The sequence below is a fragment of the Dama dama genome, chromosome 18 (genome assembly GCF_033118175.1).
Source record: "Dama dama isolate Ldn47 chromosome 18, ASM3311817v1, whole genome shotgun sequence".
NCBI lineage: Eukaryota > Metazoa > Chordata > Mammalia > Artiodactyla > Cervidae > Dama > Dama dama.
In genome coordinates, this window is record NC_083698.1 from 35,149,559 (window position 1) to 35,177,396 (window position 27,838).

The 27,838-nt window shown below is 36.1% G+C and overlaps 1 protein-coding gene across 1 annotated transcript in view; it reads left to right on the plus strand.

The window, feature by feature from the left end:
• The window catches only part of SEMA3E (semaphorin 3E), a 271,880-nt gene that overhangs the window by 134,551 nt on the left and 109,491 nt on the right, over positions 1–27,838 (plus strand). The window contains exons 2-3 of the mRNA XM_061165134.1: positions 16,985–17,145; positions 25,987–26,046. Of these exons, the coding sequence (XP_061021117.1) occupies positions 16,985–17,145; positions 25,987–26,046 (221 nt within the window). The remainder of the gene's footprint in view (positions 1–16,984; positions 17,146–25,986; positions 26,047–27,838) is intronic.

The following is a 27,838-nucleotide window of genomic DNA, read 5'->3' on the forward strand; positions in this document are numbered from 1 at the left end:
TCTTTCTTGTTCTCTTTCCCCTGTTGCAAAGTGAGTGGAAATGTTGATGGGAAAGCTTTTACACCTCCTGCTTGCCTCTGCTTGCCTGCCACCTCCCCACAACTACATTCACATCCTTTAATTGTCCCCTTTCTCTTTCATACACATGCACACAGCATGTGTATGTGTTTTATGGTATGTATGTGTTTTATGGTGATGAATCCTAGCAGTCACTAGCGACAAGCGTTCTGAAAAACTGCATCATCATTTTAAAAGGTGTCTGCCAGTAAGGGAGTTAATGCATTTGCTCCCTTCCAGTGGCAGAGGCTATCTCTGCCTCGTCATGGTAGGAAAAGAAAATTGACCTCCTGTTCCCAATTTTATGTGGAATTTTTTTTTCCGAGATAGGGGCAGTGACCTTGCCAGAAGGATCCAAGTACATGTAAAATCATATTTGACTTGATGATGGATGGCCATTTACCTGGATGCAAGCATCTGTTCTGATACAGTTGAGGACCTGGGGATAAGGCAGCTACATGTTAATGCATTTCACTCTTGCCTCCAGCTGGCCAGAATGATATTTTCAGAAATTCAGTTGATTCTCAAAGGAGATGGTTCTATCATAAAATGTATAAAAAGGAACTAATCTTGAATTTCATAGCAGAACTTAAGTTTGTTTCTTTCAACTTGGTCTACTAATGAATTACTTGTCTAGAGTTAATTTTATACTTTAACATTTCTCCAGTGAGTTCTATGAAAAACATTTTAATTTATCCCATAAAAATGTCTTCCAAGATTCCTATGCTTTTTCTTATTTATCATTCATACTCTTGTTCTCAGCATGTAGAGCAGTGTCCACATTTGCCAAGTTACTGGTTTCCTGAGTAATAAGGTTTGGGCTTAAGTGATTGCATTGTAATTTATAAAGGTTTTGTCAAATCTTTCAGTTTTTCTGATTGTAGCATGACCTAATTCATGTTTTCTTAATAACTTAAAAACAACAGCATGAAACTCGAATGTGTGTGATTTATTGCTTGGCTCTTATATTTAGAGCATACCGAAAATTATAGGAAACAGATCAATAGCAATACATTTCTTGTGTTTTTTTTATCCATAGTAATACCCTTTTTTGACACAAGAACTTAACAGATATGAAATTGTATCTTCAGTATTAATTTTTTTCTTTCCATACAGCTAGAAGTAATTCTGTAGTTCTCATGATTTATCAGTTCAGTTCAGTCCCTCAGTCATGTCCCACTCTTTGTAACCCCATGGACTGCAGCATGCCAGGCTTCCCTGTCCTTCACCAACTAAAAGCTAAAAAACTAAAAAACCCTAGAGAGCACCCCATGGACACTTCTAATTTATGGTTTCCCCAATGGAGATAGTATAGTTTGTGATGTGATATAGTTTGTGAAACTACAGGGAACCTTAGTGATGATCCCACCCACCTCTCTCATTCCTGCAAATGGGGAACTTAATCCCTTATAAATGGTATATTCAGTAATAAAGTTGGGAACACAACACAGATGTCTTGACTTATGTTTTCAAATAATTTTTCTTTTTCAGAACATTAGCCCCTCTAACTGATTTGAAGTTAAGAGGCATATTTTTTATTTGTTTCTGATCCTGTGTTGTCTGACCCTTTGGGTCCCATTGTTTTCTGTTTGTTGGTATTGGATTATGTGATGTAAACACGGCTGACATGAGAAAGCCTTTAGGATAAGTGAGACAAATTACAAGAAAAGGCTGAAAGGCTGAGGTATAGGTGAAACACTGATGACCTCCAGAGTTGTCTCTGACCACTTATTATTGATAAGTGTTATTTGATAAATGCAGGAAACATGGGGAACACCTGTAACATACTCCTCAGGGGCTTACCTTGCTGACAACTTATGATTTACTTGAGTCTGTGAAGAAACTGTATAATTATACAAACTCTTCTGTTATGGTCAAATACACAAAATAAGCAAAATAATGTTACTAAATCCAGAGATACTGACCCTCAAATGATGTGTGACTTTGGGAAGTTTTTAAGTTTCTGTGTGAGCTTCTGTTTCCTAATCTATAAAATGGGAAGGGTTATCCATCCGTTGTTGGAGTGATATGAAGGGCAAATGAAGTTACACAAAGTGGGTATTTCACACAGTACCTGGGACTCAAGAGCCTTTCTTGTTTCCCTTCCTTTCAACTTTTCAGAGAAATCACGGGTGGCCTTTTTAGGTACTGTTTGCCTTGTGACAGGTTATAAACAACAGTATTTTCTGGGAAGTGACTCAATGCTTACTGAAGATTGCAAGGAAAGGAAAACAGAAGAATTTGTTAACAGCTTAGTCACTAAGGTGACATTTTGTGAAAGAAAGTCATCAGTGAATTGTACACATAGCATGGATTTGTCTTTCCTCTTCAATTTCTTTTGAGTTAGCCACATCTGAAGAGAACCCACCTACCAAGGGGGCCCATTACCTATTAAGGAGCTTCTGGTTCATGTGGCAGCAGCTACAGTAATTGAGGGATGTAATTTAAGAGCAAATGACCTTTTAGTGGTTGTCCTGTATTTCCAAACCTATCAAATGATGGCCTATAACACACAGCCTCATTTCTACATGAGAAATACCTCTACCAATGATATTATTTTCTTGTCATAATGTGGGTGAATAGATTGTTTCCATTTAATTCATGTAATATCAAAAAATTATAAAGTTGCCTTTCATTCTACCCAGATTTGAAATTCAGTTATTATTCTGTCCGTATTGAAACTATAAGGAATATGTGATGTTAATAGAGAAAGTATCCAAATTACACAGTAGTCACTACTTTATGGTAATAAGTCAGTCTGGAAATGACATGTTTTTAAAGGTGCAAATGTTCAATGTGTCAGATTATCAGATTCCAAGTTCTTCAGACATCTGGAAGTCATTTTTTTCTTAGAAGGAATGTTTTATGGGATTAAATTATATGGGTTGAGAGAAGACTTTATTTTTATAAAGATGAGACTAAAGATCTTTATTAGAGGTCAAAAGAGGAGAATGCAGAGGGTGTTTAACTGTGATGCTTTAACACCATGTCAAATCACGCACCTGTCTAAAACTTGACAACTCTGTTCTTATAAAAACAAGTACCAAATTAAATACTGAAAAGCTCATAAACATCCAGTATTTAAGAGTAGTAGCAAAAATGTTGAAAGACTGTTTGCCTGCTATTCTGCTACTTTAAATTTCAGGGGTGAAATAGAGATAGTTTAGTATAACATATTTTAGATTGAGCTTATAAATAAATGGATGATAAAGAAATAAAGCACATTTTCCAAGGAATGATTCTCTTGCAAGTGGAGATGGATGTGGATTGAAAAAAGGAATAGAAAGCTATCCCAAACTATTCTTGGTAGGAAAACAAGACTTTAACTTAAAATACAGAGTAGCTGTTTACACTGATCATAGTAATCATGTACTTAGAAAATTTCCTATTTCACTTTAAGCCTATATAAAAAGCCTAGAGAGTACATATGTCCTCTTGACAGAATGTAATTAAGAAAAACCTATTTCTTTAGGAGAAATTACCCTTCATACCCTTTGCCAATAATTTATCAACATCAAAAGAAAGGAGAAAGAAACCCATACATATCGACCATCCATTAGGTTCTAGGAGTCATTTGATTCTTATAGCAATGCTCCTGATTTGTTTTTATCCCCAATTCATACTTGAGGAAGTTGAGATTCAGAGAAGTTCATTCATTTCACATACCTTTATTGAGTGTCTAGTAAACAAACGGTTAGCACTGGCCTTGGCTCTAGGGCTATCACAGTGACCAAGATGGAAAATGTCACTCCTTGCATGGAACTTCCTGTCAGAGGAGAGAGAAAATACACAAGTTAAGAAAAATTCAAAACCAAGTAGCATGCATGCAATATTAAAATAGTAAGAGAGAGTGATGCAGCTGGGGTTGTCAAGGTGGAAACTCCAGATTCCTTAGTCTGGGAAGACTGCACAGAGATAAGGTCCAAATAGCAGGAAGAGTCACAATGTAGAGGTCAGAGGGAGGCACGGAGCAGGTGGAAAGAAGCATCAAGGCAAAGCTCTAAAGCCTGGGCCCTGGAGCTTGGTGAGCAAGGGAAAAAGTGTAGCAGTGTCAGGGGTAATATTGGCAACCATACGTCATGCCACAGTTGGAATATGGATTTAAGCTAAGGACGTTAAGAATTAATTGGAGGGTTTTATGTGGGGGAAGGAACATCATGACCCACTGAATAGTTTTAAAGGAATAGTCACTCTGACTACTGTGAGATAAACCAATTGGCTGGTAAGAAAGGAGTGGAAGCAGTTAGGAAGCCCTTTCATTGGCTCAGTTGGGTAGTTATAGTGGAGATGTTGACAGATATTGAGGCATTTAGGGGAAGGAGAATCCGGAGAAACCCTACATTTTTGGCAAGATACAAAGAAGAGCTTACTGAGAGTGAAAGTCTGAGAGATGAGTTAGTTTATAGTTGAAAATCAAAAGTTTATTCTTCACTTGCTCAGTTGGAGAAGCTTGTTTGTTAGACTCCAGGAAAAAATAGCATATAGGCACTTGACTAAACAAGAATGAATTTGGAGGTCAGTATAGGGAATAAGAAATTGAGCTTCAAATTACTTTGAAGAATTTCAGATATCCAATACTTGAACCAATATATGATGAAGTAAAAATACAATTCTGATTTTAGCTAATTTACTTCTTTGTTGTTATATGATGGATTATTTACGAGAGAAAACATTATAGACCAAATATCAATACACTTGTTGTTATAGAAAGATACAGAACTTCAACAAAACATAAGATAAAAATTGAGAGGTGGGGGAAATGGATGAATGTGTTCAAAAGGTACAATCTTCCAGTTATAAATAAATAGGTCATGGGGAGGTAATGTGTGGCATGGTGTACTGTATCGTGTATCTGCAAGTTGCTTAGAGAGTAGGTCTTAAAAATTCTCATCACAAGAAAAAATAACTGTATAATATGATGGATATTAACTAAACTGATTGTGGTAATCATTTCACTATATATACATATATCAAATCATTATGCTGCATACTTTAACAGTGTTATATCTCACTTTTTTCTCAATAGTATTGGGGAGAAAAGCCTATAAATGTTTATGCTATGTACTGGCATTTTATATTGGGCTTCCCTGGTACCTCAGCTGGTAAACAATCCACCTGCAATGCAGAAGACTACGGTTCAATTCCTGGGTTGGGAAGATCTCCTGGAGAAGGGATAGGCTACCCACTTCAGTACTCTTCAGCTTACCTGGTGGCTCAGAACAGTAAAGAATCCACCTGCAATGTGGGAAACCTGGGTTTGATCCCTGGGTTGGGAAGATCCCCTGGAGGAGGGCATGGGAACCTACTCCAGTATTCTTGCCTGGAGATTGCCTGAGGGCAGAGGAGCCTAGCAAGTTACAATATATGGGGGCACAAAGAGTCAGACACGGCTGAGTGATGCAGCATAGCACAGCACAGCATGTTATGTTACTCTAACACTAAAATGATCAATTGCAATATGAAAAATATGCATGATAGGCATATTCAGTTTCTTAGTGTGACTTAAATTCACTTAAACATATATAGTATAAGCAGTATATTAGCTTTATAGCATAGAATATTTCTGAATTAAGATAATATTAAAATATATTTAGAATTTAATAGCTATTTACAATTGTGTATACCTCAACCAACTTTGAAAATCAAAAGTGTCTTACAAATTGCATTTTTTGGTGGGGTGTAGACAGAACAGTGGAAGTCAGGATTGTTAAGTGTGTTAGAGGAAATGAATTATGAAGTAATATTGCTCATTTGTTTTAAACCTAATTCTAAAACAGAATATAATATAAATATATAGAACAGTTGATTTACTATTCGAGTTTTAAATATTAAATGATAACCAATCCATGCTGAAATGACATAATCCAGAAAAAGTGGCTTTTCAGATATTACTATAAAATGAACACTATTTATACATGTCTAACATTTAGAAATAAGTAACAAATAAATGAAAACAAAGCTTTATTACCACAGATAATTTCACAGATTGTATGAAAATAATCTGAAAGGAAGATGTTCACTTGATGATCAAACCTAGAGCACACTATTATAATACTAGGAGCACTTTATTGGACTTGTAGAAATGTGTTTCCTTTCACCGCTTCCTCTCGATAAGTTTTAAATCACTAACAGGATAAAACAACATTACAGTATTTCACACATATTCTTGGCTTCATTAGCTTCTGCTTTGATTGAACATTTAAAGCATCTTGTAAAATATTTGTTACTTAGAATTTTGGAATTCTCATAAATGAATGTCAAATTAACAGGAGGGTCGAAAGATCAGTTTTGACTGAGTCATTTTTCCCTCCATGTGAAAGAAACTTCCTCATTGGCTAGTGTTCAATAAAAGCCTGACCATAAGTAAAAATTGACCTCCACAGCAGTGGCCTTGGAAAACTAAATGTTAAATACAACATTTCTGATAATTTATAGTAGATAGTAAATTATTAAGAAGATATTATATGATGCCGCTTAATGTAACTCCTAGTTAATCTGTGTGTGAGAAAGGGTTGTGGATTTGGGACTCATCAGTGACTGGAAATAATTGTTTAAAGAAAAACCAAATGAGTCAGAATGGATTCCACAGGGAGCCTCAAAAATGGAGCTACAGGAAAAGCATAGAGGACGTGTGAAGGGGATTGAAGTCTGAAGAGGCCAAATGGAAAACGTGACCCTGAAGCCAGGGAGAATGGATGAGAAAAACTCTGAATCAAATGCAGTGTCCTTAGGGAGGACAGTTTGACAAAGGCCTCTGGCTGTAGAACCGCTGTCATCTCCCAGCAGTGGCACCTCCACTCTGGGCGAAGCTCCACACTCCTGTCCACAGGGCTCCCAGCTGAACAGCTCTGCCTAGGGGTTTGTTGACACCCAGTTCAGCCTCTGGGAGACTGAGCATGTTCCTGACTCATAACTTTTTTTTTTTTTTTTTTGGTGAATTGTTAATGCCAAACTGGTTCAAAACACTAAATAATTAAGAATTAGGTTTATTTACTAAAGCAAAAATTTAACACATTAAAAATATCTCACATGGTTGAAGCATACATTTCTACATTGAAGAGCCTTGCCTCCTCCATCTTGCAACCATGATGTCACAAAATATAAAACTTAACAGTTTTAACATGTCTTAAATTCAGATCTTGACTAAAAAGCTTAAGTTGTGGAAAAATAGGCAATGGACATAAAAATGACAAAAAGTGAAAGTATTCTAAAATATATGAAAGATGCTTAACTTTATCCATGAGAAAAATGTAAATTTAATTAGTATTTCCACAGTCAGATCTGCAAATATCCTAAATTTTAATGACATATAATGACATACTGCTCTCTAGGTGATGGGGAATAGTCATTCTCACTTGCAGTGGTAGAATATTAAACCATAATTCCCATGGAGGCACATTGGCAGTATCTGTAAAAACAAACTAACAAACAAAAATTCCACTTCTAAAAATATTTCTTATAAATAAATTTTCATGTGTGTGAATTGCCATATATTCATGTATAAACATTGTAGTGCTATTATTCAAACCACTTTTAAAAATTAAGGTATAGTTAATTTACAATGTTGTGTTAGTTTCAGATGTACAGCAAAGTGATTCAGTTAAATATATATATATATATATATATGTTCTTTTATGTATTCTTTCTATTATAGGTTTTTATGAGATACTGAGAGTAGTTCCTTGTGCTATATAGTAGGTCCCTATTATTTATTTTAAATGTAGTAGTTTGTATCTATTAATCCTGAATTCTTAGTTTATCCCTCCTACCTTTATAGTTTTCCTGGTTTTGAACTCTAAAAAGTATTTTCTAAAAAAAAACAAGTGAACAGACCTGATATTATCTAGTATGTTAGCATGAAAAAACTTACCTCTGAAATTAATTTATAGAAATAGAATGAAGACTGCCAAAATCTGATTTGTGTTATATAGATTACACTGATTTCTAATATCCTGCTGACACCCCAGATATAGTACATAATGCAGAGTATTTCAGTATATACTGAATGTTGCATCAAAATGAATTACAATCTTTCATCCCAATCCTAATCAGTTTAAATTGAGAAAAAGAAAAACTTTTACCATATTGTGTAAAATTTGTTGCCTAGCTTTCTTTCATTTAACCTTTCAGGTCTCTACCTCTACAATACACCTTGTTTTGTTACTATCATTCTCACATGCTTACTAAAAAATAATTCTTCAAACCTCCTTTTATTAAAGTTTTGCCCCCTGCTAACAATTAGGCACATCAAAATCAATTGGTATTTTAAAGATAAATCCGGTTGTACAATTGCTCTTAAAACCACTGAAGGCCTTTCCATTACATTCAGAATATCATATCCTGGTTACAAGGCCCCAGAGGAATGCTGAATGGACACTCTGCTCGCAGTTCAGGGTCCCTTGGCCCTATAGACTCAGCTTCTGAAGCTGCTCACATAGCACTTGCTCCTTTGACCTCCAGTGAAATAAAATGTAATTCAACATTTAGAAGGCAATCACAATTGTTAAATTGTTGACTTTTAGATGGTAGCACTTTGTATTGTATGATTTTGTTCGATTTGGTGTTTTAAATATGAGTACTCACACACATGTACAGTATATGCATGGACAATGATTCTGTGTAACCTTGTCCACTGGTAATCTTGTGTTCATGGAGTTCAGAGATCTGTAAGTCAGAATATCGTGTGTAATACTAAATAATTATAAGTTATATAATATAGGAACATAAGGAATCTTAAAGTTCTGACACTATTTTTTTCTTGACTGAGGAAATAAAAGGCTGCTAAATGCCTAGGCCATTCATGTGTACCTTTGAACTCTGCTTTTGTTGGAAACAGCGTATGATTAAAAGTTGGAACACCACAGTGCCTGTTTTGGACCTTTGACTTGTTAGAAAGATAGAAATCTATAAGTTCAGAGGGTAGGTGAAAGGATGACCGCAGTCCATTGCTGGAAAGACCAATTAGTAAGCCCTGATTACACTTTAAAAAAGTTAATTGCTTATTTATTTACAATTCCGTTTCAACATTATTATAAGCCATTAGTGAGCATTGATCAGATCTGTCAAAATCATCAAAGCATGTTGTAAGAACGTTTCCTTTGGACTTGTTAAAAAGTTGAAGAAATTTCTAACCATTATTTATACATTTCATTTCCCTTAACAATGCTTACTTTGTGATTTGGTATTTTATTGTTGAATTCGCTTTAAGGCATTGAATAAAAGAATTGATTTGGAAAATAATGAAAAATTTTAAAGTCCTGGATCTCAAAATTTACTGCTTTGCAGGTGACAGTGGTAGGAGTGTGCATTGAATAAGAAAACGCCCATCCCTTGGAAATCTATTTTTTTGTTTGAAAACTGAAAAATATATCCTCTTGCCTCCCCCATCTTACACATGGACGTGTGGAATTTAAATATATTTTGACAAAGTGAAGAGAACTGTCTCTATAATATATTGAGGTCAGTGAGTTTTAAAACTGTTTCCCTTGCAGTTTTAAAAGAAGGACCATGAGAGGAAATGACTAAATCCTCTGCGTATATCTTCATTGACAGCTGATAATTAGCAGGCAGCCTAGCAATAATAATTAGTTCCCTCTTGAGAAAAGTTCCGGATGAACCCTGAGTTGGTGCATCTCAGTTGTCTTGTTTCTTTGTCCACTGCCTCCCCCAAGTAATTCGTGTTATTTTTAGAGTAGGAAAAACTCAAGATGAGCTCCTTCCTTTTACCGGAGTCAGCAATGTCCATTATTTGCACTGTGTTTTCTGGAGATTACCTGAGATTAGAGTTTCTTTTGTCCTCCTCTTCCTGTATATTTTCTGATTCTTTCATCTAAGCAGCTTGCAACAGTGCAGAGGGATAAAGAAGTTAGCCATTGCTTGGTAAATACGCCGTGTCTGTGGACTATAATTTGGTGCTAAGACCACTATTATGACTTAAAATGCTGGCTCTAAAACTAAAAGGAGAAAATATTCTTAAAGAAGGAGGAAAGCTTCCTGCTTAAGGTTTTTGTTTTGTTTGCCTAAGTGTATACCAAAAAATATTTAATTCATTTGAAAACTATAGGAAGTGAAGTACAAAGATTTCAGGTTTTTAAAGTAAGATATATAAAATTGAGGATGTCACTAATTCATAAAGCAACATGAAAAATTCAATAGTTATTTGAGACAGTTTTTTAATACAAATGAAAGGTAATTAAACTTGATATTAACCTGAGTTTTCTTGTTGTAAATGCTGTTGAATTATTTGAATTAAGTCAATTCTAACAACTGAATATTGGGAAAACCTTCCATTTTATTTTATTATGAGTAGGAGTCTCTGCAAAAAAAATGTATTCAAGTTCAGAAATATTATAATCCCTTAATAGACTAGGCTTTTCTGTGTTGTTATTGTTCAGTCCTAAGTTGTGTCTGACTCTTTGTGACCCAGTGAACTGCAGCACGTCAGGGTTTCCTGTCCTTCACCATCTCCCAGAGCTTGCTCAAACCCATGTCCATCGAGTCAGTGATGCCATCCAACCATCTCATCCTCTGTCACCCCCTTCTCCTCTTGCCCTCAGTCTTTCTCAGCATCAGGCTCTTTTCCAGTGAGTGGGCTCTTCACATTAGGAGCTCAAAGTATTGGAGCGTCAGCTTTAGCATCAGTCGTTCCAGTGAATATCCAGGGTTTATTTCCTTGAGAATTGACTGATCTCCTTGCTGTCCAAGGGACTCTCAAGAGTCTTCTCCAGTCATATTTTGAAAGCATCAATTGTTTGGGGCTCAGCCTTCTTATGGTCTAACTCTCACATCCATACATGACTACAGGAAAAACCATAATTTTGACTGTATGGACCTTTGTCAGCAAAGTGATATCTCTGCTTTTTAATATGCTGTCTAGGTTTGTCATAGCTTTTCTTTCAAGAAGCAAGAGCCTTAATTTCATGGCTACAGTCACTGTCCACAGTGATTTTGGAGCTCAAGAAAATAAAGTCTGTCACTGTTATCATTTTTCCCCTCTGTTTGCCATGAAGTGATGGGACCAGATGCCATCATCTTATTTTTTTTTTGTTTGTTTGTCTTTTACATTTTTGAATGTTGTGTTTTAAGCCAGACTTTTCCCTCTCCTCTTTCACCTTCATCAAGAGGCTCTTTAGTTCCTCTTCACTCTCTGCCATTAGCGTGGCATGATCTGCATATCTGAGGTTGTTGCTGTTTCTCGTGGCAACCTTGATTCCAGCTTGTGAGTCATCCAGCCCAGCATTTTGCATGATGTACTCTGCATGGAAGTTACATAAGCTGGGTGACAGTATACAGCCTTGATATACTCCTTTTCCAACTTTGAACCATTCCATTGTTCCAATTCCAGTTCTAACGGTTTCTTCTTGTCCTGCATACAGGTTTCTCAGGAGACAGGTAAGGTAGTCTGGTATTCCCATCTCCTTAAGAATTTTCTACAGTTTGTGTTTAGTTCCTTCTGTAGGAAGTTTTAGATTTAATGGATTGTGGAGTTCTTGTTTGTAAGGAACAAACTTTTAAGAAATCAAACCGTCTTGATGGTGTTTGTCTCTGGGGACCAGAACTGGGGAAGACTAAGCTGTGTGTTGCACAGTGGTGACAGACACCCCATCTACCATGGATAATTAATAGCAAAGCTCTCCAGTCAACTTTCCTTGTTTAAATTTTGGCACCAGCGATGACCAAATAGCCCTAGCTGTGTGCTTGTGCTTAGTTGCTTAGTCCTGTCTGACTCTTTGTGACCCCATGGATTGTAGCCCACCAGGCTCCTCTGTCCTTGGGATTCTCCAGGCAAGAATATTAGTGGGTTACCATGCCCTCCTCCAGTTATCTGTGTACTGAATCTCTTTAAAACCTTTATTTTTGCATTTGGGAAACAAGAATAATTGTAGGTCCTACCTCTTACAAGTAAGTGCCACATGTTTAAGTGAGATGTTTAGCCAAATATCTAGACAACTGTGATCCAGTCAATTTGAGACATAAAATTAATCATCACATCAGGCAGTGCTCTTAAGCAATTGTTATAGTTTTTCTCTTGTATTTTAGTGACTTTGGATTTTTTTAGAAGCCTCGGGTCAATTTTGATGTTCACTTTAACATTGTGTTGGATATTAGAGAATGACTTATACTTAATAAAATTTATCCCAGACCTCTCATTTTGTTATTTCCCAATATTTTAATACCCCTAAATGTATATTTATTTGTTCAATTGAATATTTGCATGAGTCATCTCAGATCCTTTTGGGAAAGAGGTAGGTAAATTAATCAAATAAAAGTAGAAAATTAGAGTTAGTATTAAAGCATAAATATGCACAACCTTTTAAAATGTTTATATTATAGAATTCTTCCTCTGTGTCCATTATTCCAAATATACATCTGAAGCACAGACATTTACACATAGTGGATACTTTTGGCCTTCCCTGACTTAGAGCTCAAGATATTGGAGAGTCCCAGACAGGAAGGAGGATTTGTGTCTCAGAGTGAGTTGAGGATCACAATCAGGATTTATCTCTATGGAAGTGAACAAGAAAAATATAAACCATTGAACTGATATGTTTTGATTAGTACCTTGATTCTGAAATTTCTATTGATAAGCCTGAACTTGTTAGGAATCAGTCATCTGCGCTATTCTGCTGTACTGGTCAAAGCAGACAGTTACAGAAGCATTGAATGCCCACCCCTCATATAGGGAACACGTTTAAAGAAAACTACAGTCTATTTATTAGATCTTATATTTTTTAAAAAATAACTTAGGAACTATCCCAGGAAGTGTCTTTATAAGTGAAATGGAATTTCTTAACTTACTGCCTAAGGCATGTACATCATATGTATCCAGGCATATCTTGGCAGCAGTTTTTTCTGAGGCAATATGAGTGAATCAAAATAAATTAGATCCAAAATTCCTGATAAACTAAAAGTATTTCCTGACCCTGTAATATTTTAAATATATGAAAAGTCATAAATTAATGTTTTAACTACTTCCCTTTAGGCAAGTTTAAATATGGGTCATTAGCTATTTAGAATTTTTCATTGATCACTCCATTTTTGAAGATGTCAAAAATATAGATTCAGTACTATACTTTGAAAGACTAAAAATATCTGTCTTTGGATTTGTATATTTTTAATATATTATGTTTTATCACCTCCATTTTAGAAATGCAATTTAGGCAAAGAATTAATCATTTTGAGGACAGAAGGGTAATTAACATGTGAGGAAACCAGTCTAAAGAAGTTAAGTGGTCATTCAAGGTTACTCAGGTAATTAGTGGCAAAGCCAAGACCAGAACCTGGCTTCTCAGCTTCTCAGTCTACAGGACTTTCATAATGGCATCTACATCTGTTGTACTTTAATTCTCTCTTTCTCTCTTTTTTTTTCCTTTGGTGATTTTTTTTTTTTTTTTCATTGTAATAGCGTATTTCTGTAGGATAGTTCTCTCTTTCCCATTTATTCTCTAGGCACCTGAGTTTCTTCATAAGTCACTTAAAGGACAATAGTAATTCAAACTGTTACACTGTGGTTCTTTACTGTGGTGGAAAAAAATCAATAAATATAAAGGCCATGAGCAAGGAACTTGTGAAAAATTTGCAATTGTTGGAATTTTTCCCTTTGAATTTCCCAAACTACACCTCAACAGAAACATGAGTTCATCTTTGTTATCTCATGGGATAGACTTAGTCATATAGATGGAGGATGGGTCGCAATAAAATTTGATACATTAAAAGAAAATAAGACTGGTGGATCAGTAGTTCAGTTCAGTTCAATCTCTCAGTTGTGTCCGACTCTTTGCGACCCCATGGACTGCAGCACGCCAGACTTCCCTGTCCATCACCAGCTCCTGGAGCTTACTCAAACTCATGTCCATTGAGTCGGTGATGCCATCAGTATTCACTATTGGATATCACAATTGTATATCACTATTGGATCAGTAGTTACTCTCTTATTATCATTGATAAAAAAATGGGAACCACCACCTTTATGCTATAAAAATTAGAGTACGCATAATAAGCCCTGCAGAAGTTGGCAAGTCAGAAAAACAAGTAGAAGTTTTGATGTCTATATCTCTAGGTGTATATGGAGGTAATGAGGCTCTAATGACTTCATTAGGAAAAAGCAAGGTCATTCCATCCCTACTGGAATTCACTTACAAAGGGCCTCCATTACTGGTGAGGCTGCCTCTCTTTCCAATTCATACTTTTAAAAATTCGCAATGAGTACTCAACTGTGGCAACACTTTGGGATAGGTTCCTCATATTTGTTCCTTTCATGACTTTCTCTCATTTTCCAGCCAACTTAGTCTCCTAAACTCTGTACCTTACTGTTCTTAGTAAGTCTGTAGTTTAGAGATCTGTTAATTCTACTTAGCTTATACCTATTCTTTGATCAGTTAAATGTGTTCAGATAATGATTTCACCATGCTTAACACTTGAAGAGTTTTAGAAATATATCAGAATAACTGGGGAGCTTTTTCTGCAAAATAGTTTGCTGATCAGACCTGATGTAGCACCTTAATTGATTACATATAAAGACAAGGGATAATGGCAGTGGAGAACTTTGATTTATATTTTTGTTATGGTATTGAATTCCTAAAAAGTGCATCTCTTTCTGTGAATGCCTAGTAAGAAAGGAAAATAATGTGATTCTACCTTGACAAAATTGCTAAGTAGGAAAAATTTGTCTTCTAGGATTCAAGAACCCCTAGATCTCTCAAATTCCTATTTTCATGCTCCCTAAATAAAGCACCTTATTATTTCCATCTCTCCCTAAAAGGTTTAAGTTCTTTATTTAGATGAATTGTCAAATGATTCAATATCACAAGTTTTACCTTTATAAATGATACTTTGATGCTAGCAATATTACTTGTTTTAAAATAAAGATTTAAAGTTAGCCATATCCCATGAAATGTTGGGCATCGGCAGTTTCAGAGTAGAGAAATAGAAGTTAATACATTCTTAATAGAGGGGAAAGATGCTTCATTTCTCTTTTCTCAGAAATAGTGTAAGAGTGGACAAAATGATGTAGATCTGTCATATTTCATATTGCTATCTGGATTTGAGTGTTTTGGTTACCAGTATTTAAACTTCTCTGTCAGTTGCATTAGGAACAGTTTTTGGGGAAATGAAGTTATCTGTTAACTTGTCAATATTGCCAAGGCACCTTCTTGGGAATTTTCAACCTGCAGGGTTTTTCATATTGGAGTCATATTCTTTCTCATCCTCAAAGTCTCTCACGTATCATTTAGCAACCATAAGTAATGAACTGCCATATGCAGTGAAATAGCTTCAACAAACAAGTAATACCACAGGTTTGCCAGATTCTGACTTTCTGAAGTAAGTTCAGTCCAGTTCAGTCACTCAGTTGTATCTGACCCTTTGCGACCCCATGAACCCCAGCAAGCCAGGCCTCCCTGTCCATCACGGATTCCCGGAGTTCACCCAAACTCATGTCCATTGAGTCAGTGATGCCATCCAACCATCTCATCCTCTGTCGTCCCCTTCTCCTCCTGCCCTCAATCTTTCCCAGCATCAGGGTCTTTTCCAGTGAGTCAGCTCTTTGCATCAGGTGGCCAAAGTATTGGAGTTTCAGCTTCAACATGAGTCCTTCCAATGAACACCCAGGACTGATCTCCTTTAGGATGGACTGGTTGGATCTCCTTGCAGTCCAAGGGACTCTCAACAGTCTTCTCCAACACCACAGTGCAAAAGCATCAATTCTTTGGTGCTCAGCTTTCTTTATAGTCCAGCTCTCACAGCCATACCTGACTACTGGAAAAAACCATAGCCTTGACTAGATGGACCTTTGTTGACAAAGTAATGTCTCTGCTTTTTAATATGCTGTCTAGGTTGGTCATAACTTTCCTTCCAAAGGAGTAAGTGTCTTTTAATTTCATGGCTGCAGTCACCATGTGCAGTGATTTTGGAATCCAAAAACATAAAGTCAGCCACTGTTTCCCCATCTATTTGCCATGAAGTGATGGCACCGGATGCCATGATCTTAGTTTTTCTGAATGCTGAGCTTTAGGCCAACTTTTTCACTCTTCTCTTTCACTTTCATCAAGAGGCTCTTTAGTCCTTCTGAAGTAGGAGTAGTGCATAAACAGTAGCCTAAATCACAGTTTTAGACAGTAGATCCATGTTAGTTTTAACAGTTATTCCCACTGTAGTGAATACTACCAGGTTTTACTTCATTGCATTCACAGTCCTGATAGTTTCCAGGTGATTTGGGTGATTTGACTTTGGGCATGACTTTCAAAACCAGTTTCAAGTGGAAACATTTTTTCTGAATTGGTGTTCATCTGGAATTAAATGGACTTGTTTTGGGGATATTTATTTCAGAATTGGGATTTTTATTTTACATAGAGAAGTAAATATAAAAGTCATAGTGGAATGATGTTTCTATATAGTGCTTTACATTAAAGTTTGTGAAAAATAATTCTGTATTTAAAAGCATAAGCTATTTACTTTACATATTAAGTTGTGTCAAAGTTTTTCCATTCATAAACTTAAAAAAGATTTTAGTTTGTGCACATGGTGACTTATTTCCATTATACTTTGTTTTTAAATGCTGAACAATTTTTTTTGTTTTTAAAATTATAGTTGAACTATAATGTTGTATGAGTCTGTTTACAACATATTGATTTGATATCAAGTCATATCAAGAAATGACTATCCCAATAAGTTTAGTTAATATCCATCCCTTTACATGGTTAGAATATCTACTATTTTAGAAACTTTCAAACACACAACCAAGTATTGAAAGTGTATTATATATTTTTAGTCTTTCTGAACAATAAATTTGAGTTTGTATTTATGATAAAATGAATGAATGTTAACTTCACAGTATTACTACATGTGAAAATAGAGCCATGAAAAAAAAGTGTTATAAAGGTATTTGTATTTTCTCTGTGTTTAGGGTACATTTTGTTTTGCATTTCAGAGCTCTTGGATCTAAACAGAACATCGGTCTTTCATAGCCCTTTTGGATTTCTTAATCTCCAGACAATGCTGCTGGATGAATATCAAGAGAGACTCTTCGTGGGAGGCAAGGATCTTGTATATTCCCTCAGCTTAGAACACATCAGCAGTGGCTATAGAGAGGTATGAAAGAGTAAACTATATTTCAGGAGAGAAAGAAAAGGAGTAAGTGAGAAATCTTCTTGAATGGGTGTTACTTGGATTAGATTTTTCATTGTCTTGACCACGTGAACATTCTGAGTGACAATATTATTGAAAGAAATAAAATATACATTAAAAATAAGATCATTTTGAGAAGATTTATAAATAATGCAGAATAAACTTTTCTAGCTCACCACTGATCCCCAAATCCCCAGAAGACTTCTGATTGATGCACTGAAACTTTCTCTTGCCTAGTGGCCCTTGTACCACACCCGCTCTCCTGACACCTAGGTTTGCATATTCTGACTTAAAGTCCCTTTGGGCTTTATTACTCCAAAAATCCCAGCCTGAAGAAATATGGATGTGTGAACTCAGTGTAGCTGACTCGTGTATTTCTGTTGGTAAGATCACTAATTCAGATGGATGCTCTTTAAACCTAAAGGATTAAAATATATTAAAACAGGCAAGCACTCAACTTTTTTGAGAAAGGTTAACTATAAGAAGAAAAATGGTCCTTATAATCTGTGCTTGTAGAGTTGAATTAATGTGTTTCCAGAACTATATCAACCTTACATAAAACATTCAGATATATGTAGACTATAGCATTTTTTGGCATAAAGGTATATATTACATAATACATTTTCTTTATAATTTACTTGTATACTTTTATGTTTGTCAAAATGAACAATGTCCATATTTTTTAAAGTCATTAAAAAAATTATCATAAAAAGCAGAACACCTTCATCCCATCCAATTCCTAATCTCTAGAGGAAATCATTTAAAGCTCTCGTTTTTTCTGGTTCTTATCTCCATATGTCTAAGTGACATTTGTGTACTGTTCTTTCTTGATATCATTGGTTTTAGACAATATCTGTTGACTTTCTGTAAAGGAAGATGAGGATTTTTGCTTTCTTTTCTTGCAGTGACATAGCTAAAATATCTGCACAACTTCAGCAGCAGCCCGTACTCATCTGCCCTGTCATCTTCCTATTATAGCGGTACCACAATTTTTAGCTAAGTGATAACTATATACATTATTATAATCAGGAAAATAGATCACACTTCTTCCCCCTCCCCCAGATTAAATGTTTTCTCCTTTTTTCATTTGCTTGGATTATTGTTGTGTAGTCACTAACTCGTGTCCAATTATTTTGTGACTCCATGGACTGTAGCCCACCAGGTTTCTCTGTCCATGAGATTTCCCAGGCAAGAATACTGGAGTGAGTTGCCATTTCCTTCTCCAGGGAATCTTCCTGATGCAGGGATCGAACTTAGGTCTCCTGCACTGGCAGGCAGATTCTTTACCACTGAGCCACCAGGGAAGCCCAGTATCTGTTACATAAAATAATAAATAATATAAATATCTTAGAAGGTATAATAGTGAAATAAATACCTAGAACTCACCAGCCAACTCAACAATAACATTATCACCATTCCCACTGTGCCTGCAGTTACCTTTTGTTTCCTCCCTCTTTTCCTCCTGTGTCTCCTGCTTGCCTAGAAACCATCACTCTGATGGATTTTTGGTTTATTTATTAATTTTAAATTTTAAAGAATTATTTTATCATAACAGTGTTTCCCTATACAGTATATTGTTTAGAGTTACTTGTTTTAAGCTATGTAAAAATGATACACAATAGTTTATTGTAGTCTTCTGGGGTTGCTTTTTTGTCTTGTTTTATTCAGTATTAGTTATTAGATTCAACTGTGTTACTTGTGACTGTACTTCCTTTGTTGTAGGGGTATGAAGATTGAATGAGGAACACAAGTTAGATTTTTAGTTTAAATCCTGGCTTTGCATTTGTAGTACTCGGCAAATTCCTTAATCCCTTTTTTCTTCTGCTTTCTCATTTGTTAAAGGGGACATATTAGGGTATTCACTGAAGAAAATCCGCATGTAAGTGGATCTTCACAGTTCGAACCCATGTTGTTCAAGGATCAACTATAACTCTCAGAACTTGTACTATTATATACTCATTAGACTGATTTTTCCTGTGCAATTTTGAAATAGGTAAGAACTTACCTATCATTGGGCTTTCCTGGTATCTCAGAAGGTAAAGAGTCTACTTGCAATGCAAGTAGACCAAGGTTTGATCCCTGGGTCAGAAAGATCCCCTGGAGAGAGCAATGGCTACCTACTCCAGTATTCTTATCTGGGAAATCCCATGGACGGAGGAGCCTGGTGGGCTATAATCTATCTGGTCACAAAGAGTCAGACATGACTGAGTGACTAACATTTTCACTACCATTTAGTAAATTTACTGTTAGCATTTTTAGATACTGACTTTGCTTTATAAATTAATTAATTCACAGCATTTCCCAGACTATGTAATGATACTTTCACCCTGAAATTCTGTTCTCTTGTATCTATGTCACATTCATAAAAGACCCTGACCTTCACTCAAAAATGGAAGAGTTAATCCTGGTGGTAACACTGTAAAATTTCTACCCTTATTATTTCATTTGTTTTACCTCATGAGAACCTCCTACCTGCCAGAAAAAATTTCTTCTGCAGATTACTCTCTTGAAAAGTCTCTAAAATCCACAGATAACACCATACTTAAACTCTGATTTCATCAGGAACTTCCTAAGAAATTTATTTAAACTGTTTTTTTTTTTTTCCTTTGCACTTTTGTCTAAAGTCTTTTGGTGCAAAATGATTTGGACTAAGCTAGAGGAAATCATTATTCGGGTGAAAATATTAAAGTATCTTGAGATTCTGATCACTATGTGACAATAGCAGGACACTAGTATAGATGAAGACTTGGAAAGAGAAAAACATGAGAAGGGTATGGCAACACACTCTGCTTTTGCCTGGAGAATCTCATGGACAGAGGAACCTGGTGGGCTGCAGTCCATGTGGTCGCAAAGAGTCAGACACAAACTGAAGCGACTGAGCACTTTATAAGACAATTAATTGAGTTATCAATTGCCTTGAACAGTGCCAAAAATATGTAGTGTTATCCAAGTATTTGCTATCATGGTTATTATCTAAACAAGACACAGAATTAGCACGTGATTCTTGTGTGCTTCCATTTCTAAGTGAGGTATAAGAGTCCTACATATTAAACACATTCAACTAAGTTCTAGAAATAGTCATGGAAATACAAAGTATGCAGAAATTAATAAAACAGTCCCTACCCTGAAATATTTCTAGCACAATGGAGAAGATACATACACATCTGTCATAGATAGCACAATTTGAAGAGAACTATAATAAAGGTCTGAATAAAATACTAAGAAAATATGCATAAACTGAGAGTTGGGGTTTCCTGGAGGAGATATAATTTAAAAGTGGACTTTGAATAGTAGTTGGAATTTTGATTCACACAGTTTGGTAGTGAGGACAGGGAAGAAACTGAGAAATTTTAGAGCAACTTGAAATAATGATTTGGCTGAAGTAGATGGGTGAGGTGGGGGCATGTGGGTGGGAACAGGGGAGAGTGATAGTTAAGGATGGAAATATGGCTTAGACCAGATCCTGAAGAACATTGACTGCTGAGCTGTTGAGACTTAAGCAATGCAGGAGCCCAGTGGGAGAGTCTGAGTACTTGTATAACATAATGAGAATGAGAGTTTAGGGTGATTGCTTTAGCAGCAGCGTTTGGGGTAAATGGAGAAAAGAGGAGAATAAGGCCATGAGGCCAGTACGTAGCAATTAGAACTTAAAACCAAGTTCATTTGTCTCAGAAGCCTAAGCTATTTCTACTACACCATAGAATTGAGAACCAGGCTGCTACTTTGGTGTGAACTGCGTCTCCCAGATTTGTCTTCAGCTTACCATTAGTTCTGCCTTTTGTCATCAGGGGTTTCTTTCCTCTTGGTCCTTACTGCCTTTGCATCACTAGTGCTTCCTTTAGTGATGGTTAATAGACTAGTGAAACAGTTGTTAGTGACAGAAGCGGAGGAAAACCAATGACAAGAACAGGAAGGAGCTGTTTCCCCTTTGTTATTTTGTGGCAAAGTTGAGAGTCCAAGGAGGCTCTGGTATTCAAAGACAGCATAGGGACTAGCTTGTCTGTGTTCTGTTGATGTAGCCTCTTGCAATCTATGCACATTTGAGAATTACCAAGCCTTCCTGGAAAATAAAGTTATTTTTGGGGACATAGCAATACTATATAGCTTGACATATAAAATCTTCTTTTCTTTTTTCATTTCATAAAGAAATCAAAAGTGGAAATGTTGGTTTGTTTAAGCTGTATTTTACAGGACTTCATGTGCTGTGTCTAGTTGTTCATTCATGCCCTACTCTTTGAGACCCCACGGACTGTAGCCCACCAGGCTCCTCTGTCCATGGGAATTCTCTAAGCAAGAATACTGGAATGGATTGCCGTGCCCTCCTCCAGGGATCTTCCCAAGCCAGGGATTGAACCCAGGTCTCCCACATTACAGGCAGATTCTTTACCATCTGAGGCACTAGGGAAGACTTCATTGGATATTCCATATTTAATAATAAATTTTTGCTTTAACTTTTACCCATGGCTTTTCTGTTTCTAAATTTCACCTTTTTTTCTCCTGAAATTATTCTTACCACTATTATTTAAAGCTAAAGTTACACTACTTAATTTGGATATCTATAAATAAAGTTTAGTCACTTCTGTTTGTAAAAATATTTATACTTTTCTCACTCAAGTTTATTGAATCAAAGGTGAAAAAAAATTCTTCTATTTTAGAACTTTTTTTTAAGTGGGAGAAAAGCATTAAAATATAATTTGCATATAAAATGGCAAATGGTGTTTCACATTAATGATAGCAATTTAGTAAATTTCATCCATTAAAAAGGGCATTTGTTGTTCAGTCGCTAAATTATGTCTGATTCTTTGCGACCCCATGGATGGCAGCACCCCAGGCTCCTCTATCCTCCGCTGTCTCCCAGAGCTTGGTCAAATTCATGTCCATTGGCTCAGTGATGCTATCTAACCATCTTATCCTCTGCTGCCCCCTTCTCCTTTTGGCTTCAATCTCTCCCAACATCAGAGTCTTACCAGGCCAGAAATGTTTGTGTCATAATAATAATGTTCTAATTCAAAAGCTTTTGATTATCAACATTTCAAGAACAAATTTTATCTGTAATGCAGAAGATAATAATTCTGGTTACAAAGTATTTGAATAATGACAGTCATTATAACTAATTATAAAAGGATAAACAGTAAGATGAAGTATGACAGGTTAAAACTACCACTTATAAACCATTAAGTCTCTTTTAATGTGTTATATTCAAAATATATTTTCTTGATTTTAATGACATTTGTAGGACCTTTAATTAAAATATGTGTTGATGGGCACTGGTACTACATATAGATGTAAAATATAGAAAGAAAAAACTAAAATATAAACAATATTTTTCATTAGAATAATAGAATTAGGAAGAGAATATTAGATGAAGTTATAATAGTGTCTTAGTCACTTAAATATATTCCAAGAGGAATTTACATTTACCAGATCATTTTATTTAACCTTTTTCAATAAAAAAAGGAAATAATGTTTTTTAGACAGTTAAATTATTACTTTTTTGTTCATTTGTTTTTGCTCTCCAAAATCTCTGAGTGCTCTAACATCATATAACAATAGAATTGTTAAATTCTTAATCCTGGTATAATTAGTAGGTTCAATAGGGAGTCCAAAAAAGAATACTTTGTAATTTAATTTTTATTTTATTTTTCTCCTTTGAGCTATGCAAGAGTAGTAATGGCCTGTTAAAATGCTTTAGAACAATTAAATTATATAGTCGGAATATTGTGATGAAATCATGTGTATTTAACCTTTTGCTTTTTGTACCTTTCTTGGTGCAGAGAATTTGGAAATGTCATTACACCCTGTTGTTTAACTGCCTTTAAAAATGTTTTATGCAGAACAGATAGCTTAATTTTATGACTTTTTGTTGATGCTATACTTTGGAGCAGAACCAAAAGGCTTCCTGACTGCCAAAGCAAATGAAGAAAATCATTTCCCTTACTGTCTTGGCAGAACATCTGTACATGATGGCTTTAAAATAACTTCTGATTTCCAGTGAGATCATTCTCTTATCTTTTCTCACCTGAGTGGACATTTGAATACAGTCCTGAGCCTGTTAAATTGTGTTAAAAAAAAAACAAAAAAAAAAACCAAAGCAATCTAAAGTGTAAACAACAAGAAAAGCAAAACTCAAGTGTATTATTCCTTAGGGGAGTTCTGATGTGTTGGGCTTTAGTGGTTAAGTGTTCATAACTTAATCCTCTACTTCTTTCCCTCTGTGAACCCAGAGTGATCTGGTTAAGACCGTTTCCTCTGCCCTCGGAAATCCTGCCAGTCTTTCACACTCACTAAACTCTGTAGGATTTCCTCCCTGATTAAACTGGAAAGTGCTGCTTGTCTCATTTACTTGACACTGATTGCAGCATTTTCATGTCAGTGAATCTCTCTCTCAAACTGTGTTGTAGGATCCTTTAGTGAACTGACTTTTTGAAGAATGTGATAAAGAAGTGTTGACTGATATAAATCTGTCAGTAGCCAATGAATAAGCAGTGATGGCATTAAAGACCCCGTACCAGGTAGGCATTTTAGGGCTACAGAAGTAAGTCGCAGCCTTGCCCTCTTCCACCCTAACAAGAGAGCTAAAATTGAATACACATACTGTGATGTCATAGGAAGAAAAAGTAAGAAAAACAATTCAGAGCATTAAAGGAGGGACAAATGCCATCTGTTGAAAGTTATCTGGGAGCATCATTTAAGATGTGCCTGAAGTAATGATTTCATTATTCCTAGAGCAGTCGTCACTATTAGGTTCACTGCTAGAAATAACACATTCTGGCAATCCTAGAAGAACCATGTATTGTCTTCACCACCACAGAATATATTATTTTTTTGTTTGTGTCAAGAACTGTGAATTTTACCTTGCTAGACAAGTCAGCCTGTCATAGTTTCATTGATGCTGGCAGAAGACAGGAGGCACCTGGGCTAGAGACAGAGGACTGTCTCCCAGTGCAGCAGACGGCATGAGCCTCATGTTTCCATCCATTGTCTTTTCCTCCTCAAGTCCCACAAAGCAAAGCAGCCTAAAGAGATGTTGGATACACAATGAATGTATGTTGCACCCACTTTACCAACTTCCAGCTCAGAATACTCTCGGTCTTAAAAGGAGTCTTCTAGCAAACCTGTCCAGCCTTTGCCCAGAGGGAGACATTCTCTTTATTATCCTGATCAAGAAAAAAATCTATTTGCCCTGGAGGAGGATCTATCTCTGTCTTCCAAGGCTGTTTGAAAAGATAGCTGAAAACAAAATTAGTCAACAAAATATAGGAATTTTCTAGAGAATGGCTCCCCCAAAACAGTGTGTTCAAATAGTCCCAGAAATAATCCACATGAAGCCAATGATTGAGGAGAATGAGGTAGTAAATTGAGGTTATTCTCTTGTCTGGATACTGTTTCAACATTGAAAAGCTGAACTTTGGTATTTTTCTCCAAAGAATTGGTTATCAAATACTTTGAAATTGTAGAAATATAGTTTAAATAAGTCTCATTTTACATAATGATGAAAAGTGAATAAAAAAGGGTGTTAATATTATAAGAAGAAAAGCCCTGCTTCTTGTAAATTAAAGATGTTAAGAATGTTAATCATTATGATTGACGGGTGAGGTATTCTCTGATTTACTCACACTAATAAGCAAATTATCTTTCCAGTGATGAATAATCCTAAAATTAATTTGTATTTTGAGTCTGTGTTTACACATGTACACCCATACATTCTAGCATATCCTTTTGAATGATTTATGCATCCATAGTAAAACTAATTCCAAAACCAAATTGAATCTCAAATTAGAATATATTTTAGAAGTCATCTGGGAAAACCTATCACTCAGTGTCTGATTTTTTTCCAAAAAAGGATCAATAAATCCTTATAAATTCAATAGTTTCACTTCCAGCGTCCTTATTCTGTAGTGGTGTTAAGGACCCTCTTCAGGCTGATGCAAGGCTGCGATTGAATCTGACATTGTTATGTTAATGTGATATCTTTCCTGAATCATATATGCTCCATCGATAGATCTACGATATAATGAAGAGCATTGATTCTAGGCTTTTCTAAGTGTGCTTTTGGCTTTTAACTGGCTTTCTTTCATATCCCTACTTGTTCTTTGTCTTTCTTTTTTATGTTGCAACATAACAAAAAGTGCTCATGTGTTTCTGTTTGTAGTTGTTCAGTCACTAAGTCGTGTCCAACTCTTTGCGACCCCATGGACTGCAGCACACCAGGCTTCCCTGTCCTCCATTATCTCCTGGACTTTGCTCAAATTCATGTCCATTGTGTTAGTGATGCCATCTAACCTTGTCATCTTCTGCCCGCCCCCCTTCTCCTCCTGCCTTCAGTCTTTCCCAGCTTCAGGGTCTTTTCCAGGGAGTTGGCTCTTTGCATCAGGTAGCCAAGGTATTTAAAAGTTTATATACTGCTCGGTGAAAGCAAAGGACCACATGATGCTGGATATTGTTAGTAAGAAACTTAGGGGGCCTGTTACAGTAATAGCAATATCAAAGGAATGTTGTGTTCCTATAGTTGAAACCATGTAGTGCTAACTCCTATGATAATAACTTTAATCATAACAAGATCATCATAATTAAATGCTATTGTCACCACTTTTATAAGTCCCCAATATTTTTCATGTATTAGGGCCTGGAATTGGCTCCATAATATCTGAGTTAAGTGATAAACCTCTTGATCTTCTCAAAGAAAAAAATAAAACCAACAAAAATAAAATATAAAGTATTGACTTACAGAAAAAATGAAACGGGTTTTCAGTGTAGTTTATTTTTATATGTGTTTGCATAATAGTGCATTATATTTTATTTCAGATACACTGGCCAAGTACAGCACTAAAAACAGAAGAATGCATAATGAAAGGAAATGATGCTGTAAGTATTATTCATTGTAAACTAAATATATCATTAATTGTAGTCCTGGTCAGTGACAAAGGATTGAATCTCTAACCTGTTATTTTTTCCTAAAAAGTATATATGCAATTCATGTAAGGAAGAAATACATATCTCTAGATATATACACATATATTATATATATACACATTCAGAAGGTGAAAGAGAAGAGTGAAAAAGCTGGCTTAAAAATCAACATTCAAAAAATGAAGATCATGGCTGCTGCTGCTGCTAAGTCGCGTCAGTCATTTCCGACTCTGTGCGACCCCATAGATGGCAGCCCACCAGGCTTCCCCGTCCCTGGGATTCTCCAGGCAAGAACACTGGAGTGGGTTGCCATTTCCTTCTCCAATGCATGAAAGTGAAAAGTGAAAGTGAAGTCGCTGAGTCGTGTCCAACTCTTCGTGACCCCATGGACTGCAGTCTACCAGGCTCCTCCATCCATGGGATTTTCCATGCAAGAGTACTGGAGTGGGTCGCCAGTGTCCTCTCCTGAAGATCATGGCATCCGGTCCCATTACTTCAGGGCAAATAGATGAGGAAAAAAGGGAAACAGTGACAGTTTTCATTTTTGGGGGCTCCAAAATCACTGTGGAGGTGACTGCAGCCATGAAATTAAAAGACACTTGCTCCTTGGAAGTAAAGCTATGACAAACCTAGACAGCATATTAAAAAGCAGACATCACTTTCCCATCAAAGGTCCATCTAGTCAAAGCTATGGTTTTTCCAGTACTCATGTACGGATGTGAGAGTTGGATCATCAAGAAGGCTGATTGCCAAGGAATTGATGCTTTTGTACTGTGATGCTGGAGAAGACTCTTGAGACTCCCTTGGACAGCAGAGATCCAACCAGTCAATCCTAAAGGAAATCAACCCTGAATATTCATTGGAAGAACTGATGGCCGAAGCTGAAGCTCCAAACTTCGGCCACCTGATACGAAGAGGCAACTCACTGGAAAAGACCCTGATGCTGGGAAAGATTGAGGGTAGGAAGAGAAGGAATGGGACAGAGGATCAGATGGTTGGATGGCATCACCTACTCAATGGACATGAGTATGAGCAAACTCTGGGAGACGGTGAAAGACAGGGAAGCCTGGAATGCTGCAGTCTTATGGGGTTGCAAAGAGGCGGACATGACTTAGAGACTGAACAATACACACACACACACACACACACACACACACACACACAGCTTCCCAGGTGGCACAAGTGATAAAAAAAAAAACAAACCCTGCCTGCCAGTGCAGGAGATAAAAGAGACGTGGGTTCGATCCTTGGGTTCGGAAGTTCCCCTGGAGGAAGGCATGGCAAGCCACTCCAATATTCTTGCCTGGAGAATCCCATAGACAGAGGAGCCTGGGGGCTACAGTCCATAGTGTTGTAAATAGCTGGACATGAATGAAGCAACTTAGCACAAACACACACATATACATACACGCATATTTGATATATACACATTCATTGTCTATGTGTACATAATTACTTAAAAATTATTTTCATTGTGGAGCTAGCGTAGGGAACCAAGGTGCCATCTAGATCTTGGTTTTATTTTCTCTTATATCTTACTATATTTAATCAATTCATATTTATACATTCTTATAGTAATGTTTATTTCCTAGGTATTAGAAAAATAATTTCAGGTAGTATCTTAAAGATAAGCTAAGCACCTTCTTTGTGAGATTTCATTTCACGTTGATTAGTGAATTAGAAACGAATGAAGAAGCTGAAGGAGAAAAAACTAAAACCTCGATAGAAGGTGGCAAAGGCAATAGAC